The 16513-nt window shown below is 39.9% G+C and overlaps 1 protein-coding gene across 3 annotated transcripts in view; it reads left to right on the top strand.

Annotated features, from left to right (window-relative positions):
* Positions 1 to 16513, top strand: part of UBE2D3 (ubiquitin conjugating enzyme E2 D3) — a 29105-nt gene that overhangs the window by 4746 nt on the left and 7846 nt on the right. For all 3 annotated transcript variants that reach the window (XM_075127548.1, XM_048846633.2, XM_075127549.1), the window contains exons 2-3: positions 14781 to 14844; positions 14936 to 14967. In XM_075127548.1, the coding sequence (XP_074983649.1) occupies positions 14781 to 14844; positions 14936 to 14967 (96 nt within the window). The remainder of the gene's footprint in view (positions 1 to 14780; positions 14845 to 14935; positions 14968 to 16513) is intronic.

Raw genomic sequence — 16513 nt, 5'->3', positions numbered from 1 at the left:
TGAAGTTTCTTAAAATGGCTTCCTTCCAAATAAGGTGAGAATTGCCACTCTATAGCAATCCTTGTTGTCCTGTTTATAGCTTGAGCAATGATTTGCTCTGTTTGCCTTTATCATGTGATTTGGAGGCAAGGTTTTGAGCTTGTTACAGGAATTGGGGAATTTGTGCTCGTTAAAAGGTTGGGCAAATAAGTGGTGTTGTAAGAAAATGGTATTAAGCAGTAGAAGAGATCCTGGAAAAAGCAATTGATAACAATAAGATATCTCTTTGTAGGTCATCTTTGGAGCACAAACTTTGAGGTTGTTTCTTTTTTGCTGCTTTATGACAGAAGTTTGAAAGGTTTTTAGACTTTTTCTCTTCTCATTATTAGCTTTGACATTCCAGCCCTATCTAGGCTGGAAGACTATGGCCATTATGTACACCAGGGATTTTACCAAAAAAAAAAAAAAAAATTACCTCTGATGTTACCATATTTTCAGCTACATTGGTGGTAATGCCTCTTTTGTAAAATACTTCAGTTCAGAAAAGGCTTATTGCTGGAGAATTAGTGAAAGGGTGCATTGCAAGAGCAAAGAGTGAAAGTTGATAAAGAAGAGGGAAAGGGATTTTCTGTCACTGTTTTTGTTAACAGGTCATTAACTACAGTGGCTAGTATTTTGGATAAATGAAGGCTTTGTTACTCTGGCCCCTTCACTTGATGCGTTACATCTTACAATAAATATTCCTGAGAACTCCCACAGGTTCTCCAGCAAGACCATGACACTTCTGATATTTCAGCTTAAAGATTAAGGCCATGTCTACACTACAAAATGTCGAGCTAATTTATGTCAGCATACAGCTACTGCAGATACTAAATAGCTTGTGTGTGTGTACACATTTGGCTGCTTGGGTCAGTGGTGTGCATCCTTACCAGGAGCACGTGTATCAATTGTATTGTCAGTGTGGGACAGTTCTTGAAAACCAGTAATAGTTGACGCAAGCAGCACAGTGTCTATGCTGACACTGTGTTAACCTAATTGCGTCAGCTGTGACTCTGTGTCGCGTGGGGACATGGGGGTATAGTACTAACTCGGCATAGAGAGGCACTTACCTTTGTGGGAGCCAAATTTAAGGGAAGACCTTTCCTTAGTGAGGTTGACGCAAGGCAGCTTCTGTCGCTCGAACCCTGTAATGTAGACCAGGACTAATAAATATTTCAGGCAACCTTTAAACATCTGAAAAGGAAAATGTTTTAAAATACTTTTGTAGATTACCTTTAAAATTCTTGGATTCCAGTGTGTTCCTGGTTGAGTGAACTGCAAATATTTTCTAAAACGTGAATTAAGGTCCAGATTTCATGAAATAGTAATGGTCAGCACACAACTAATTTTAAACCTTTTCTTTTCAGCTTGCTAGAAATTGCACTGATAGCCTTCCAGTCACTTTGATCCTCCAGTATGTGTTATTCTTTCTTTATACTTGGAATCGGTTAGACTCTGAGCTGGCTTTTAGGGTCACGGCAAATGGGGTCTAGCTGTATAGTGTGGTGGTGACAAAGAATCTGTCCAGGCTTTTTGAGATTAAACAGAAACTCTGTTTTCAAAGCCACAATTAACAAAAAATGCCACCTGCCTATTTTAAAGGACAGTGGGCCTCTGAAAGTAACTGTGAAGGCCAAGAATGAATTGTTTTGGTGTACGCAGTGTTATTGTAGCCATATCAGTTCCAGAATATTAGAGACAAGGTGGGTGAGGTAATATTCTTTATTGAACAAACTTCTGCTGGTGAAAGACAAGCTTCCGAGCTTACACAGACCCCTTTTTCAGGTCTGGGAAACTTACTCAGGGCTTGTCTTTGCTACCACTTCGGTATAATTTACGTTGCTCAGGGGTGTGAATAATCCACGCACCTGAGCAAGGCAAGTTACACTGACCTAAACACTGGTTTAGACAGCACTATGTCAGCGGGAGACTTTCTCCCACTGACATAGCTACTGCCTCTCACAGTAGCCTCTATAGTGCTCCCAGCCATGCTGCTACTGGGTCTCTGTTATAAGCTAGGCTGCCACCCAGGCTTCTGGCTTGGCCTGCCATTTGGGCTCCCTTCTGGGAGCCCTGCTGTCCCCTGGGGTCAGCAGCTGACTGGACTCCGGGTGCAGATCTCCCTGCTGGAGGCGGGAAGCCTCAGGTAGCTTCCCCCCTGCTCCCACATAGGAGCAGGGAGGTGAGAATCCTGGCTCTCAGAACCACCCTTCTCTCCCTCCGAGACTGTACCTCTTCAGTCGGTAGAAGTGCTCCTGGTAAGGATGCACACCACTAGCAGAAAGAGGGTAGTGTAGACATCAGTCCCTGCAGTAATTACGTAGGTCATCGATTGTAGTTTAGACCTGCTCTTAGTCTGGTATCCAGTTCTGTGACAGAGCAGAAGTTCAGTCCCTCGGGGCATGTCTACGCTGCATTTAAAGACCCTTGGCTGGCGCTTGGGCGAAGAGGTTGTTTAATTGTCGTGTAGATGCTCAGGCTGGAGCCCGGGCTCTAGGACCCTGTGAGGTGGAAGGGTCCCAGAGCTGCCGCTGAAGCCCAGATAAGCCCAAATGTCTGCACTGCAGTTAAGGGCCCTTTATCCCAAACCCTATGAGTCTGAGGGCACAGGCTAGTTGTGGGTTGTCAATTGCAGTGTAGACATACCCTTAGAGAGTGCAGATAATTCAGTTCATTAGTGGTGGTCTTGATAGATGTTTGGGCATCATGTATTGTTCATTTAGTAGGTATTGGTGCCATGGTTTCTCCTGGAGGTGGAGTTTTGTAGGTTGTAGAGTAGTTGGTTCCGCTTCTTGTTTTTGTGTTGGATGGCTGTCATCAGCTTTTCTTGATAGTTGTTTTGGATTTCTTGCATGAGTTTCAGGTGACTTTCCTGATCCTTTTTTCTTCCCCATGTACATGTGGTGGTTTCTTGTCTGAGGTGATCCTTTCTGGAGTACGTGAGGTGCAGTAAGTGATTCCTCAGTTTTTAAGAAGTCTGTCTGCAGAGCTGTTCAGCACAATTTTAGTTTTGTCTGTAGAGGTCAAGAGTTATGTTTTGTTCATTGCATTTACTCATGAAGTAGATGTCGCTGTTAAGTTGTGCTTCATTTTTCTTCATGTTGTGGAGTTTTCATTTCAAATGGCAAAATTTGGTTGCATTGTTGTATGTAGTGTTGTTGTAGCTGTGTCAGTCCCAAGATATTAGAGTCAAGTTGGGTGAGGTAGTTTCTTTTATGGGACCAGCTTCTGCGGATGAGAGAGACAAGCTTTTGAGCTTACACAGATCTGAAGTGCTCTCTGTAAGCTCAAAAGAGCATCTCTCACCAACAGAAGTTGGTCCAATAAAAGATATTATCTCAGCTACCTTGTTTTGGTGTTGCAGTCTGTGCTCCAACACGTGTTTCACTTCCCTTAAAAGCAGCAGGGGCATAACTGTCTCTGACTACTATGGGTGAGGAGAGAAGAGAAACAGGTTTTTCTCCTTACACCTGGTTAGTTTCACTCTTCTGCTGCTTGAAGCATTATATGTGGCAAAAGGAGCATGATGCAATCTGCAGCTGAGATGAAAAAAGCAGAGGGATCAAAAAAACATAGTTGTGTGTTGAGGAGCATTTGGGCAGCTGTCAAATTCTTCTCTTCTCTCTTCCCCCTCCCCCAAGAGGGGTGGGTCTAAGTGGAAGGTTTGAGAGGAAACCAGAAGTTCAGCTGTTTAGTGAAGACACTTGGGAGATGTGAAGATGCTGTCCTGCATAAAGCCTACAGTATAACTTTTTCTGATCCCTTCACAATAGCAGATCAGAGGGCCTTTCAGAGAGTAGGGATGGTCCTGCCTGAGGGTGGGGAATTTGGTATTTCAAGTTGATATATCAGCTGACTGAACCTCCCGGGAGTAAAATATATATTCCTACAGGTGTACTGGTGTAACTTTCTGTGTGGACAGTCTTCCAGAACGTTTACACGCTGGAAGTTACAACAATATATCTGTAGCAGTAGTATAGTTATCCATTTCAAATGGCAAAATTTCCCATGTACATGAGCTTTCATTCCAGGGTTCATAAGAAATCAGCCACTTGTTAAGTGGTAGCTAGGCCTCACATGAATGAAAAGCTGCACTAAGAATTTCAAAAATTGACCTTGAATACTTCAAAATTTAAAATAAAATAATCCTGGGTAAGTAAATCAAGTGACATGCTGACATGAGGTTTAGTGTGAATCTAAATCAGGGGTCGGCAACCTTTCAGAAGTGGTGTACCGAGTCTTCATTTATTCACTCTAATTTAAGGTTTCGTGTGTCAGTAATACATTTTAATGTTTTTAGAAGGTCTTTCTATAAGTCTATAATATATAACTAAACTATTGTATGTAAAGTAAATAAGGTTTTAAAAATGTTTAAGAAGCTTCATTTAAAATTAAATTAAAATGCAGAGCCCCCCGAACCGGTGGCCAGAACCCGGGCAGTGTGAGTGCCACTGAAAATCAGCTTGCATGCCGCCTTTGGCACGCGTGCCAGAGGTTGCCTACCCCGATCTAAATAGTGGTTGTGTGTTCACTAAAAAATGCAAGTTACGTTGCCTAACATTCCCATTATAAAACATTTTCAGAATATTCTGAGAAGCTGTAGTGTCTTCATGCTTTGTTACAGGGAATTGAAAATTTGCTGTCTCTGTGGAAAATTTATTTAAGCTTGGCTGAACTACCAGTATGAAAAATCACAATTATTCCATTTAACAAAGGCTTGTTTGTTTGGCAGAAAATTTCTCTGATTGGCACTGAGCATCCTCCAGCCCAAGACACAAGGGCCTGAGCAGGATTCTCTATTTCAGTTGTACTTAACTAGTTGCAGGGGCATCAGTGTGAGAACACGGGGACTCTATCCTGTGTTGTCAAAGCTCCCTCTACTGGCTCCCAAGCAGCATGGAGAAGGGAGGATAAAACTTGACTCAAATGCAGAGGGTTGGGGACAATAGGATCTGGGGGGGGTGGGGGGCGGGGAGGAGAGATAGGAGCAGAGGAAAACAAGGAGGCTTGGGGGATGGGAACAGAAGAGTCTGAGTAGAGAGAACCACCTACAGAAACTAGAATTGAACCATGAATTCCTGCGTTTGAACAGTCTTCCGCTGTAGCAAACTAGCAGTGTGTTTCATGGCTAAGTGAGTCTTATTCGTTTCCCCCCCCCCTCCCCCCCCATGGCTGCTTGAAAGAGGATAACAGCTTTCTACTGGAACCTCAGGTGGTGGTCTATGCTGTGGTTCAAAGGTTCCAGATCTGCTGATGACCTGTGGCAGGAGGGGGGTGTCAGTATGTTCCACCTGATACAGTTTGGGGTTTTTTACTTTTTAAAAAAAAAACTTGGAAATGTTTTTAGTATAGGGATTTTCTTGTATGTGAAGGTTGCAGTTTCTCAAATTAGAGAAATGTTCATTTAGATTCACAGGATGGACAGTACTCACTGAATGGGTAGCCATTCGATATACTGAATGATAAGGATAAAAAGAAATGTGGTCCTAGTTCTTATTTTCTGCACACCGTCCAAACTGCACTGAATTCAGATTTATTAATTTCCTCCTAGGCTTTTTCTGGTGTCTGCTACCGTAGCATCTGAGTGCTTCAAACATTAATGAAGTTGTCTTCACAACACTCTTGTGAGATAGGGATAAACCAATTTTATGTATAGTGAATTGAAGCGAAGAGATTAAGCCTGAAAGCATACATTCATATTGCATGCCTAATTTGAGATGCATATGGCCATTTTTGAAAAAAAGATTACTTAGCTTTTTTGTAGTGCTGGATATGTTGAAAGCACAACTGCAGCTGACTTCTGTTGCAGTTGAGTGCTCACCACGTCTGCAAATCAAGCTCAAGGTGTCTTGAGTTAGGCATTCAGAAAATAAAGAAAACGGGTAGTGGTCACCTATGAAGTTTGGTTTAAGTAATTTGCCCAGCATCAGGAACTGTGTGTGGAAAAGTGGGAATAGAATCCAGTTCTCTGGAGTGCCATTCAACTGCCATAACCATGAGACCTTTCTCTTCCTGTAATCCCCGCCTTATTCTCTGTACCCATTCTAACTTCTATAACAAATGAGGCAGGTCTTCAACTACACAATCCTGTGCACTGATTGAGGCAGGGATCCTGTCAATTAAATAGTTTGTGATCATAATTAGACTAACATAATTCATGCACATGTACAAGGTACTGTAGCTGAATTAAAGTTGCACCTGAAGTCTGACACTTCCTAACTTTTGACTATTTGAATTATAGGCTTAATGTTCTTTTAAAGTGGGGTTTTTCTTTTTGTATGTAACAATTGTACTATGGTAGCATCCACCAGGCCTGATCAGGACCACGTTGCTAGACACTGCATAAACTTAGTTTGTGCCCTGAAGAGCTTAGGTTCTAAAGACAAAACAGGAACATACTTGAAAGGTATGGAATGTATTGGCAAACTAATAAGAATGAAAATGTGGTGTTTTTAGATATATCAGTGATCCTCGGGCTTGTTTTCAGTGTTTTCTGTACCTGTTTTTGTACAATGGCTTTATTCCTTGCCTGGTTGCTCTGGTCACTTTAGCCCATGTTTACTTTCTTAATAATTTAATGCTTTTTTAATGTAAATATTAACCCTTGTGACTTACTTGTTTCTTAGGTCACAGCTTATATCTGTCTACTCCTTTGTTTTTAATTTTTTATTTGTAATAAGTATAATGGATTTTGTTCCATTATATTTTATTACTTTCCAAGTAACTGGCCTTTTGTATATATTTTTTGCTAGTTATACTTGCATTTGAGACCCCATCTAAGTATGAGTAGCACTGGAACTATTATGGCTTTTTAATCTGGTCTTCTGCTCTAATTCTAGTACTCTAATGGCTGCTATGAGTGGATGTTATGGGAAAGGCATTTAACTTAGTCACTGGATGACACTGCCATTTTTAATCTCAAAACACGGACTTACATTTTCTTTTATTCTTATTCCTCTTTTTAGACATGTCCAATCCTTCCTTTCACAGAGTAGTCCTCAAGTCTCAACCAGTGAGTGGAGATTAATGTTGTAATGCATTCTTGGGTGTTGACATTTTAAGTGCCAAGTTAATGTATTATGAGAAGGCTGTGATTTTTAAAATGCCTTTTTGCTAGGGCTTAAATATTCCTGGAATTACATTTTGATCTGTAATTTCTCATTCTTAGTTTAAACAAATTCTTCTTTGAAACTTTAGTAGATCAATTCAGCCTCTTCTATTGTGTCTTTTTAACTAGTTACCAGAAGACTGCAGTGCATTTTTCTAATGAATAAATCTGTTTTAACTTTTTAATCTTCAAAAACAAGTCTTAAACTCCCCATTAGATTATTACACTTTGACAGTAGGAGAGAAAAAGGTGCCCACTAGAATCCATGGGGTGAAGTCAGCTGGCATTCATGTTGAATTAGTAGATAGTATTTCAACTTGGACCAGGGAGGGGCAGCAGCTATGATGTGGAATGTAAACTCTAATTGTGAGGGAGAGAAGGGTGAACAGATAGCCTGTTATGCAAGGTGTCTTGCAAGATTCTAACTTCTTAATTTATCAGGTCTCTAAACATTCTTATATTAGCTGCTATATTTATGAAATGTTCTTAACTGTACTCAATGTATGGGCCTGTATTAGCACACAAGTGCTGTGCCATTGGTCCTCTGAGCGGTCTTCGCTCTCCCTTCAGATGTCTTCTCTCAAACCTTTTAAATAACATCTGAAAAAGGGATCTCAATTGAGTTAGTCTTTTTATTACAAAATTTATACTCTGTAGAGTGGTGTGTACTTGGAGCACAGTCCAGTGTTTGAAATTACATGTGATGCACACTTATAAATGTGCTCAAATACAGTAGTTTTTGTTTAATTTTTTTTTGTACTAGTATTAAAATTTTGGTTTACTTTACATCCAAAACCCAAGGAATTCACTTTTGGTTCCCAGCATCAACAATGACTTGGCCATTTTACACACATATAATAAGCAATTAACTTTTATAGTACAGTGATAAATGTTTCCTGTCTTGAAACCACTGGGTAGCTTTCATATACACATGGAATATTAGGGAAATGCTGTCATTTCTTTTCTCCCTTATTACTGCTTAATACAAAGTTACTGTAAAACTTTTAGGCCAAAAATTTAGCAGAAACTCTTAGTAAATGCTGATTTTGTGTGTTAAAATCTGTCATGAGGATCATAACTGAGGGTGTCTTTTTTTCACTCTCCCAACTACCTTGCCATGTTCATAACTTTCCCTACAGGGGCAAATTACTTGTGCTGCTTCTTAAGTACACTGCACCCCATAGTGCCCTAACAGGAGCACTGGAGTGTAATTAATCCTTAATTAGTGCTTTAAAATGCTGTACATTTAATCCTTAATATAGCTATCACATGTTTATAGATTTGAAAACTGAGATACAGAGGTGGTTTGCCCAAAGCTACACGGGAAGTCCATGGCCGATCCAGACAGAAAACTAGATTCTCTTAGTCCTGTGCTTTTATCACAAGACTAATCTTTCCATCTAGTAGTAGTACATCCAAGTTCTGAACCAAGACTGGTCATTCATTTATTCCTTCCCAGCTGGGTCTGAGATCTCTGTAGATGAGTGTCTCAGCTGCTTGGAAATACTGGTCATGTTTCTCAAAACTGTCCCTGTAAACTGAAAAAAGGTATCATTAGCGGACTCAGGATGGAGGCAGGTCTATTCCCCATCAAATGGAATCTCCACTCAGGATTTTTTGAGGAATCCTAATGGAGTATTCTTAAATATGCCTTCCAAAAAAGGAAGAGGAGACCAAGACCAAAGGGAAACGAGAAAGGAACAGAAATTGGAGGGATCAAGCAGAGAGTGACACAAACAAGATATTGGAAGAGTAAACAGGGACCCTTTTCTGCAGACAGAAATTACTACAGAACGGTGCTTCATAAGGCCTGGCAGCTTTTTAAAAAGCTAAAATTTATTCTGATTTCTCCTTATTTCTCCTTCTCTTCCCTAGCCCACGCCCTTCCCTCAAAGGAGGAGGGGAAAGATCAGATGTTTGCCTTCCCTAGTGTGAAAAACTTTAATTGTTTCTTGAATGCCATAACCCAAATGGCCTCACACTTTTCCAGGTTCTATATGCCATCATGATTTTTCTGGTTGTCTGGAGGAGGAGGCGCTTAGATAATAGCGATAGGCATCTCTAAAAGCAAGCATGGAACTTTTCAACTACCCATCTGCAAAATACCTCTTTTCATTGACAACTTCTTTAATGTAGCTGTAACATAAATGAGGAACACATGAAATTTGAGAATACCATAATATAGAATTCAGTATTACTATAAACGTTGGGGAAACTAGTGTTAGAGGGCTTTCCCTTCACCCTCCCACTTCCCTGGTTCTTGTCATGCAGATAGCAAGCAGCAAAAGACCAGAAGTCCGAAGTGCAGACAATGTAATGTTTATTGGGGTTAAAAGAAAAGGAGTACTTGCGGCACCTTAGACTAACACATTTATTTGAGCATAAGCTTTCGTGAGCTACAGCTCACTTCATTGGATGCATGCAGTGGAAAATACAGTAGGGGGATTTTATATACCCAGAGAACATGAAACAATGGGTGTTACCATACACAGTGTAACAAGAGTGATCAGGTAAGGTGAGCTATTACCAGCAGGAGAGAAACACTATTTATTGGGGTTAGTTTCCAAGCAAGCTGTCATGGAGTGTGGGGGAGTCAGGGCCCTGCAGTCTCACTTCCTGTGATTCACTGAGACTCTCAGCCAGCCAGTAAAACAGAAGGTTTATTAGACAACAGGAACAGAGCTTGTAGGTACAGAAAACAGGACCCCTCAGTCAGGTTCATCTTGGGGGGTGGGGAGCCCAGCCCCTCCCCCCTCCCCCCATCTCTCCAGCCAGCTCCAAACTGAAACTCCCTCCAACCCCTCCTCTGGCCTTTTCTCTTTTTCGGGCCAGGAGGCCACCTGATCTTTGTTCTCCAATACCTTCAGTAGACACCTTGCAGGGGAGTGGCCCAGGTCATCAGTTGCCGGGAGACAGGGTGTCACCCAGTGTCTGTGTAGATGGCATCACACCTGCCCTCTCGGGCTCTGTGACAATCACACACCCGTATCCCACCACCTAGATAATTAAGAAATGCATAGAGGAAACTGAGGCACCCACACAGTATTCAGAAAAAACATTAAGAACATTCCCACTTCATGTCACAAACATATTCCGAAAACCTTCACACCAGTCGGGCTTATCTCTGTACTCCAATAGTCTGTTCCCTAATGTTCCTTTCCCAGCTCTGATGCCGCAGAGCCTTGGCCTGCGTCCCTGTTCCCCTTTCTCCCCCCTTAACAAATACGATTCCTGTTTCCCTTCCACTTCCTGTTTGACCCCAGTTTTTATAGTAATATTCTCGACTATACCTCAACCTAACTAATAAATGCTAACATATTGTAATGTAATTCTCTAACCAATTATATCCCACTACCCTAATGAACTTACACCTAGCAAAATTAATTATACAACAGAGAAACAATTAGAGAACTAGACAGATTAAGAATAGAAATGGGAGGCCATAACGATAAAACAATACAGAAATGAGGGTTTGCAACAACAATAATTGATAAGTGATTTCTTGCCAGACGGGATGCTATCAAACCTACTTTTCTTTAACCATCTTAAGATCTGTTTTTTTATCTGGTGGTGATGGGCATTATCAGGACAGGATTGTATTCCTAACAGCCCAATACCACCTTATTTCAGTGTGACTGGTTTGGGATGTGAGGATGTGACCCTACGCTTCCCATCTTATGGCTGCTCCTGCTTAGCCAAAGTGAGAGATGGCCCATGTATGCACAGGCAGAATGTGATTTTGATTCTTTGTTTTTTATACCCCTGTAACTAGCTAAGTGATTAAAAAATACACCTAAGTTCTTAAAGGATAGACTTTTACAGGCAGGCCTGAATATCTATGTTCTAACAACTAGGTTGATTATATTAAATGTAATTAAATGTGAAAATGTACTTAAATTTTTGACATTGACTCTTGTGCAGAATTCTCAGGTTCTTGCTGGAGCACGTCTGAAATCAGTTGGCCTTGCTGCGAAATTTAGTTCTAGCTAGTCGAGGAATGAAAAATGCATCTTTCCAAATGAGGGAATGGAGGCGCGCACCAGGCGTGTTAACCTAATCTTGTATTTGAGGCTTTTGAAGTTTGATGTTAGTATAGCAGTTGAAATGTGATGTGCTATATGATGCTTTCTGCACTGGAATTTTTACCCATTAAATTTGTTTAAAATCAGGACGTGGTTTATCTAATCACCACAGTAGGCCAGCCAAAACCATAGACCTTCAGACTGTTGAGGCTACTTATACACTGACAGTCATTTTAACCAGTATCTAAAACCATTTTCTTAATGGGTAAAGTGGGTGCCTCCATATTGGAGTAAATGCTTGTGGTGAGTGTGACTTGAGGAGTAAAGAGTCCTGAAACTCAAATGCTATAACTTTCAAACTGTTAATATTAGCTAAACTATATATACACATACTGTCTGTCTACGTATACACTTTGCTTTGAACTATTGTCCTCGGCTTCATTCTTTTTTAGATGGGATTTCTTTCACTGGTAGTCAGGTGTTTCTACCCCTAGCTTAAGTATTGGCATTTCTTTTACTAGATTTATTAGAAAATCCCTCTTCCACTAAAAGAGATCTCTCATGTCTCAGTTGCTTTTTAGTCTGAACTTACTGCTCTGAAGACCTCCAGTATCCTTTGAAACTCTCCCTGGTCCATGGGATTTGCCTCTTACAACCTTAGTAAAGCTGCAGTGCGAACCTCAATTTTTTCCTCCTTCAGTACCATCTCCCTTATTTTTGTGTGTGTTTTTGCAAACTCTAGGTGCTGCTGACAGTTTTTTGATAAAAGCACAACATATCAACAGATCCGTTGCTTCTCCCAGATCAAATGGATAGCCCAGTGACAGTGTAAATATAAATGTATCTCAATTTTTAAACACAATAAGACTGCTTCTACTCACTGTAGATGCATCATCTGTTATGACACTTTTAGTATATAGAGGGGTTCTCTAGTGGAACTCCACAGATTTTAGCTAGACATTGAGAAAAGTGACCGTTCTCATGTACATGGATGTAATCACATTTCTCATCCGCACGTGCCTTTTTAGAGGAATTGAGACTACACGTTGAACCTAGGGCGTTCCTTCTCCTTTCCTTAGTATCATTTCAAGAATTAAAATGAAACCACTTCTTAGCCCGTTGGGAATGTCCTTACAGAACAACCCTGTAACAACATAAGGATCTTATCAACATTATGATGTACCAGAAAATGTATCTTTAGATGATGCAGAGACCTAAAACCTCTTAAAATTGAAGAATCTCTGCCATTTAATAGAGAAAATGCACAAATTGAGTAATTAAAGACATTTCACATGGGATTTATCTTGATTTCTTTAGAAAGAATAGCTGCCCCTATGTCAGAATAGCAGTAGAAAAATATTCCATAATACTGTTAATTTCACTCTGCCATTGCTTGGCAAAACTGAACTGCAGGAGAAACATTGCAATACAAAATGTTTGAAGTCTCCAACTATAAAATTCAGGCCTTGTTGATCCATAATTTGTCTGATTTGTTGCAAAAGCAAACAAATACAGGCTGACTTAGATTGACTTAGAGATGCCTCACTTGCCTTTCTAGTTACAATGGCAAAGTACCATAAATAAAGGATAACGGAATATTCCAGTCTAGCCAGTATAACATGTCCTGATTTAGAGTGAAGTCAGATAACCTATTGTAAAAGAATGGGAGGGGTGGTAAATAGTGAACTTGCCTGTGCTGTTTTTGTTAAAGTGCCTAGACTGCAGTTGATTGCTATACTTTACATTAGCTCTATAGATGGTCTGAACTAAGCTTTGACATTAACACCTCAGATTAAATTAAATGTTTAGGAGGGAAGGGGATAAACTTTGATTACCTCTATTTTGCTATATGCAGTGTTGATATAGCTGTCTCTCTCCCAGGATATTAGCGACAAGGTGGGTGAGGTAATGTTTTAATGGACCAACTTCTATTGGTGAGAGAGAGAGAGAAACTTTTGAGCTTCCATGGAGCTTTTCTTTTCCCAGACCTGAAGAGCTCTGTGGAGGCTCAAAAGCTTTTGTCTCCCCCCACAGAAGTTGGTCCAGTAAAAGGCTTACCTCACCTACACTGTATCTGTTTTGCTAGACAGTTTTCTGCCGTGTTGAAGGAAATAGTACAAAGTGAACTGGTTTATGTTGTCAGGACTTCATAATGGAGCAGAAAAAAATTACTGCTTATAAGAGTATTTTGAAGAAACTTTGAGAGGTGAGGCAGTACAGAAAAATAGGTTAACTTTTTTTGTGTGCCTTCCAATAACTGCTATCCTACATAGAGTGATACACTTGTTTGAAGGTACAGGAAAATTGAAATCCTGAAAAAATTTTAATGCCATATTGGCCTGCATTTTTTCTCTTTGCTGTTAAAGTATTAGCAGGTGGTGAGTTTGCTAAAACCATAATTGGTCAAAAATATTTTTATTCCAAGTGTTTGTAAGCTCACCACAGACTAAGATGAATGTGAAAGCTACTTCAGCTATAAAAGCTGTTAAGCTGCCTCGTCAAAATTTGCATATGTCTGTGCATCACAGTACTCAAGTCTAAGTTTCTTAAACCTTTGACATATAGCAAAGTGCTTGGTTTTAGTAACTTGTAGTGAAATACATGTGATTTCTAACACTAATGCGTTATAGAAAGAGGTGGCTAGTTTGCTTTCCTTGCACTCATGACTTCTTGATGTCTTAGAGGTTAGCGGTGAAGAATTTTTTTTAAAATCCCTCCGCAATCTTTTAGTATACTAAGAGTAAGTAAACTGACTTTTTGACTACATAAATGGCAGTTGACACTGTTCAGTGAAATTCAAGAAAATTGCTATTTTAGCTGAGAAATCTGAGATTGAGACTTCCGGTTTTACTGTTTTGATTTCACAGCTGCTATAAATAGACTAAAATCTTTTTCTAATCCCTATTTTCATTCCCTTTTGTGACGCCACTTGAGAAACCATGTCTGCTGTTCAGATTTCTCAGAATTTTAAAAACATACTGCAGTGAAATTGTTAGTGTTAATTGCATTTTTTTTTAAAGCATGTTGTATTGCTTTTGTAACCTTTGTCCTCTAAAAGGTGAACTGAAAAGACTGATCTGTTGGTGGGTGTTGGTCTCTCTCTCTCTCTTTTATATATATATAAAATCACGACCATATGTAGGATCTATTTTACATCATGGTGAAGAGGAAATGAAACGGCTGTGCTTCTGTTTGTCCAGAATAGAAATGATAAAATTCAGTGGTTTTTTTTGCACAGTGTGAAGACATTTTATCTGTTCTTTGCCCCTTATGGTGTTAAGTGTTTTTAAGGAAGGAAATCTTAAAAATTTGTTGGGCTTCATTTAATTCTCCATGCTATTTTTTTTCCTGCATTGGGGTATCTAAAAGCTACAAGTGGTAATTCTGTTGTTGACTTTCTAAGTATCAGCACTCAATTTACTAACTTATTTAAATTGCCAGGGCTAGCAGGTCTTGTTACTCTTCAGTGACGACATTCCTAATACCAACCACAACTGCTCCTGTTGATAGGTTTGCCAAGTCATTCTCTCTCTCTATCCAGGAAAAACAATTTAAGGATTTTCTGTACATCCAATTGGACAGTGGCAATGACACTTCACTCACTCTCTCTGAACACAATGTTTTGTATTTAGGAACTTAGTGACTTAGCCCGAGACCCTCCAGCACAGTGTTCTGCAGGTCCAGTTGGAGATGATAGTAAGTAGTATTAAATTTTAATGTTTTGTTCTGATTTTAATTCAAAAAGAGTATAGTACCTAAGTAATAATACTGACTTTTTCCTTTTTAGTGTTCCATTGGCAAGCCACAATTATGGGACCTGTAAGTATTCTGACTCCCATGAATGTTAATGCTAACTTGAAATCATAATTCTTATTCAGCAAGAACTGTCCTCAGATTTCTCCAGTCTCTTTTAATTTAGACACTCCCAAAAATGCCAGTTTGAGAACAGAGAGGGGAAAAGTGAGTTTAGTTATGTAGATTCCTCGTTGTTGGTGTGTCACTTCTGTAACATGACATGTACCTGAATGAAAATGTCCTGCATCGCAGTGCAAGGTTTTGTCATGTAGAATGTTTGTATGCCAAACGGTTTCTGTAGTTCTGATCCCCCATGGGCCGTGTCTGCATGCAGAATTTCAGCTGTCAATATAGCTGTTTGCCCTGGTGCAAACCCTTCGTGTAGATGAGGAAAACTAAAGTTTGGACTGGTGGAGCTTACCATGGTTTCAAGCATTTCTGTAAAAATAGAAAAGTTTTCTGAAGTGCAAAGTGTTCTGAGTGCATACAGGAGGAAAATATGCTGTGCATGCTTACTATGAATTTTTTTAATGTGATTGTATAACTTGACTAGGAACAAGGTCTAAAGCCCCTTGCCCTTATTGAGGATTAAGTGCATTACAAGTTAGACTTCTTAGTACTTCAGTTAACCAAGTAGTTGAAGCTTCTAGGAAACAACACTGAAATACTAAAGCATATCAAATGGCCAAACATAACTTTATCAAGCTTTTCAAAAACATGCATATTTGGATTAAAGCTATTAAAAAAAAAAATACCCTAAGTAGTCTTCCAGGGAGCTGTGGCTAGATGCCTTCTAACAAAGTTCTTCCTTCAGTAAAACTAGTACACTGGTGTATGGTTTGTATTTGGGATCTGGAAGCAGCTTTTTTTATAATGAAGACAATTATATTAATGTGCATTTCTACTCTAAAAAGAGATTCTTAACATGATTAAGGTTCTATATCTAGAACAACTCCAAACTTGCTCAGTTTACAGGTGGAGTGATATAATTCCCAGCTGTGCATACTCAGCCTGGAATCTGAACATTGGATTACATTCTCTCTGTTATGCATAATGAGCAATAAGATTCTGCACGCCAAAATCAGGTCTTGGTTACACCTGTACAACCACACTGAAAGCTAATGGGGTTGCATGTATGTAACTGAAGGCTTGTTTCACCTGCAGTGTCACTATTAATGGGGTATGAGAAGGTACTAGGACACTTTCAGATTCCAGGCGGTCTCAAGGCTGGCAGTTGATTTGATTCAAAGTTTGCTCAGATTTTTAAATTTTAAGAGTCAAGTGCCAATAAACAAGGAACCCCTTCAGTGACACTTTTAGGCCATCTCTAAATTCCTGCTTCTGCAGTGGCATAGCTGAGGTGCCATAGTTATGCTGCTGTAACCTTGGGTTATAGATGCAGACTACAACGGTAGAAAGGGTTTTTCTGTCACTGTAGGCACTCCGCTTACCTGAGTGACAGCAGCTAGGTCCATGGAAGCATTCTTCCATCAGCCTAGCTGGGTCTACAGCAGGGGTTAGGTTGGCATAGCTATTGGACTCAAGGGTGTGGATTTGTCACATCCCTGAG

The sequence above is a fragment of the Caretta caretta genome, chromosome 4 (genome assembly GCF_965140235.1).
Source record: "Caretta caretta isolate rCarCar2 chromosome 4, rCarCar1.hap1, whole genome shotgun sequence".
NCBI lineage: Eukaryota > Metazoa > Chordata > Testudines > Cheloniidae > Caretta > Caretta caretta.
Note: the sequence above shows the minus strand (reverse complement) of the source record. Positions and strands in the feature narration are given on the sequence as shown.